This window comes from Pongo abelii, chromosome 5 (genome assembly GCF_028885655.2).
Source record: "Pongo abelii isolate AG06213 chromosome 5, NHGRI_mPonAbe1-v2.0_pri, whole genome shotgun sequence".
NCBI classification, from domain to species: domain Eukaryota; kingdom Metazoa; phylum Chordata; class Mammalia; order Primates; family Hominidae; genus Pongo; species Pongo abelii.
The window spans coordinates 27,839,160-27,842,965 of NC_071990.2; the positions used below are offsets into that span (position 1 = coordinate 27,839,160).

The 3,806-nt window shown below is 37.5% G+C and overlaps 1 protein-coding gene across 1 annotated transcript; it reads left to right on the forward strand.

The window, feature by feature from the left end:
* Positions 1-2,184: 2,184 nt before the first annotated feature.
* Positions 2,185-3,111, forward strand: LOC100436124 (putative olfactory receptor 2W6). The gene has a single exon (XM_002816581.3). It carries the CDS (start codon positions 2,185-2,187, stop codon positions 3,109-3,111), a length of 927 nt encoding a protein of 308 aa, XP_002816627.3.
* Positions 3,112-3,806: the final 695 nt, after the last annotated feature.

Here is a 3,806-nt window from a genome sequence, read left to right on the forward strand (position 1 = left end):
ACAACTCCAGAAAGCCTGCTGAACACCAGGTATTTGTCCCAAATGGCAGGTAGACAAAGAAAGAATGTGAACACTATTTTCTATTACAATTGCCTCTTTTCTCTATAATTTAATTACCCCATTGCAATTACTCCATTTTACCTTTTTCTGAAGTAGTGCAACACCATTACTCTACCACTTAAATCAAATTGTAAGAAAAGGAATCACATGGTTTTGTTCCTCTTTTATCTTCAGAAAAAACCTAGAATCTAATGCAGAGAAGAGAGTTTGGGGCTTGTCAGCTTGTTTCTTGACATGTTGAGATCGTTGTAAACACTTCTATATGATTTCTGGTGCGTTCGTGTCATAATCATACTGTTACTTTCTATTTCTATTAACTGCATAACCTTCCACAAAATCCTAGATAACAATCCAAGCCAGAGGAAATAACATGAACATTTCTTCTTCCTGTATATTTTGGGAAAGTTGAAACCAGGTAAGCCTAAATGACCAGAGAAAACGGGAAATTTTTCTTTCACTTTGGTATACTATATTTGACTATGGAAAATAAATTTACTGTAAGAATGTCAATGTCAAGACATTTTCACCAAAGAGAAGTTTTTCATTTGAAAATCAAAATATCTACGATAAATATTTAAGTCCTACTCTGTGTTTATTTTTTCTCAATTTCCTAATTGAATATACTAATTAGAAGCAGCCCTTAATTCTGTAGATTGCATTGTAGTGTGAGGTACATTTCACACCCATATTATACCTGCTGTTCTGCTATTTTCACACTTCTCCTTTTCTCTGTTATTTCACTTTTATCCTAGTATCCTTTAATCCAGTTATGAGTGTATGTCTTTTATGAATCAATCTGACTTTATTCTTCTTAGCCACGTTAGGGTCATTTTTTAAATTTATGTTTTTAAATGATGCTTTTTAAATTCCTTTTTATTTACCACATTCTCCTTCCCTTTGTCTCTATTTGTCCCTATTGCCACGCACCTCTCCTCTGTAAGCTAATCACATTGTTTTTTAATATTTGCAAAAGGCTAACTGAAGATAAAATATATTCAAAATTGCCATTTTATTAATGAACAGAATATCCTCCCTGACTTTGGCAATCTTGGTTGCAAAATTCTGTTGCTTACAAAGGCAGGAATTGTAGAGATCTAAGTTGACAGTATTTCATGGGAATAAAGAACTGTGATATTTAGTAGATACAGTTATAACCTAAGTGAAAAGATAACATTAACATTGTAAAGTAGATGCATACTTATACCACAGTAATTAGATTATAATAGTCCAGCTCATGGTGGGCAGTAATTTCCCTATATCTTGTGTTTTTCAAAAATGCAAGTAGTGAGCTCAGCCATGGTTGTCACATTTTCAGGCCATTGTCAACATTGAGGGCATGTAGAAGATAGCTATCAGGGTGATAATACACCTGATAACCTTGTTTATAAGAAGAGTTGAAAGAAAGTGAAGAGTATAGAAAATTTAGTCAAGATGTAGTAAATGCCTATAATATGTTAACGGATATTGGCCGGGTGCGGTGGCTCATGCCTGGATGACATCCTTTCGGTTCTGCACTTTGGGAGGCCAAGGCAAGAGGATCACTTGAGGCCAGGAGTTTGACACCAGCCTGGGCAAGATAGTGAGATCTTATCTCTACAAAAACATGAACAAACTTAGCCGGGCATGGTGGTGTGCGCCTGTAGTCCCAGTTACTCAGGAGGCTGAGGTGGGAGGATTGCTTGAGCCTGAGAGGCAGAGGTTGCAGTGAGCTGAGGTTGTACCATTGCACTCCAGCCTGGGCTACAGAGCAAGACCCTGTCTCAACAATAACAACAACAAAATTTAATGATGTAATATAAAGAGGTATTAGACTGATGTGTACTCAATAAAGTTAAAATAGTTTGTCTTGTGCGTCATAGGGAGAAAAAGTCTACTTAATAAAAAGAGGACTATAAATAAGAATTTCCCAACAATGAAACACTTTGCCTTATGTGTTTGAACAAATGATAAACAGCTTATATAGCTAGCTGGGCAGAAGATATGCTACAATTATTGAATGGGTTGTTAGACTTGATGGTTATATGTCCCCCCCAAATCCTGACATTCAATGGTATCCAGATATCGCAGATTAAATATTCTTCATTTTGTCCCTACTAGTTATACAGATGATGTGAAAGGAAGGCAATGGAAAAATCCAATGACAGCTCAGCATATGGTTTTATCTTGGTGGGTTTCTCTGATCATCCCAAGCTGGAGATGGCACTCTTTATAGTAAATTTTATTCTGTATTCAGTGGCTGTGCTGGGAAATTCAACCATAATCCTTGTGTGTTTATTAGACTCTCAACTTCATACCCCAATGTATTTCTTTCTGGCAAATCTTTCCTTTCTAGATCTCTGCTTCAGTACTAGTTGCATCCCACAAATGCTGGTAAACCTCTGGGGCCCTGACAAGACTATCAGCTATGCTGGCTGTGTCGTCCAGCTTTTCTCTTTCCTTTCCATTGGGGGAATTGAGTGCATCTTTCTGGCTGTCATGGCCTATGACCGCTATGCTGCAGTCTGCAAACCGTTGTACTATCTTGTCATTATGCACCCCCAGCTGTGTCTAGGACTGGTGGCTGCAGCCTGGGGGAGTGGACTGGTCAATGCCATTGTCATGTCACCACTAACAATGACCCTTTCCAGATGTGGCCACTGCCAAGTTAAACACTTCCTCTGTGAAATGCCAGCACTGATCAAGATGGCTTGTGCGGACGCACGTGCAGTGGAAATGCTGGCCTTTGCTTTTGCCGTTCTCATGGTCCTACTGCCCCTCACTCTTATTCTTGTCTCCTATGGCTACATTGCTGCAGCTGTGCTAAGAATCAAGTCAGCTGCCGGGCGATGGAAGGCCTTCAATACCTGTAGCTCTCACCTCACAGTGGTCTCCCTGTTTTATGGGAGCATCATCTATATGTATATGCAGCCAGGAAACAGCTCTTCCCAAGACCAAGGCAAATTTTTCACTCTCTTCTACAACCTGGTGACTCCCATGTTGAATCCGCTTATCTATACTTTAATGAATAAGGAGGTGAAAGGAGCACTGAAGAAGGTTTTGGGGAGGCAATAATGAACAGGAGAAGTATGATAAGTTGTGAAGTCTTAGGCAAAATATCTTTTCCAAATACATTTATTTTGTGCTTGTAAGAAATCTAGCTATTGTGTCAAATATTCTTGGATTTTTAAAATATGAATAAATACACTGAAGTATATCGAAAATCAATATGAATCAACCATAGCTACACATGGTATGAATAAGTCTTAGCCTAATAATATTTAGCAAAAAGAATTAAGTCCCAGAAGAAAGGTGAAATGACTCTCATATAGATATAAAATAAATGTGTTAAAGATTTTTATTCAACTCAATCAATGAGGGACTCACACAGATGTAATAACTGGTTCAAAAAAAAAAAGTCAAAGAAGCACAAATTTATAAGGAGTAAAGGAATGTGGAAATGAATGTGCAAATAGAGGCTAAACTTGCTTTTTCCACTGTGGGAGAGGGAAGTCAATTCAATCTCTACCCAACAGGACTGAACTTGTATGTCATAGACAAGAATTATTTTACATTGCTATCTGTTAATAATTTACAAAATTATAAAATATCTGCCACAGAATCAGAATCAGGTTGTTCAAAGGGATGTCCTCTAGAATCTGGACAATGCGTAATTTTTCACTGAAGCATAAATTTTTCCCTATAAGCTAAATCCTATATCTTATTTATGTTACAACACTAAGTATATAGTCTCAAGCCTCTTAATTAAC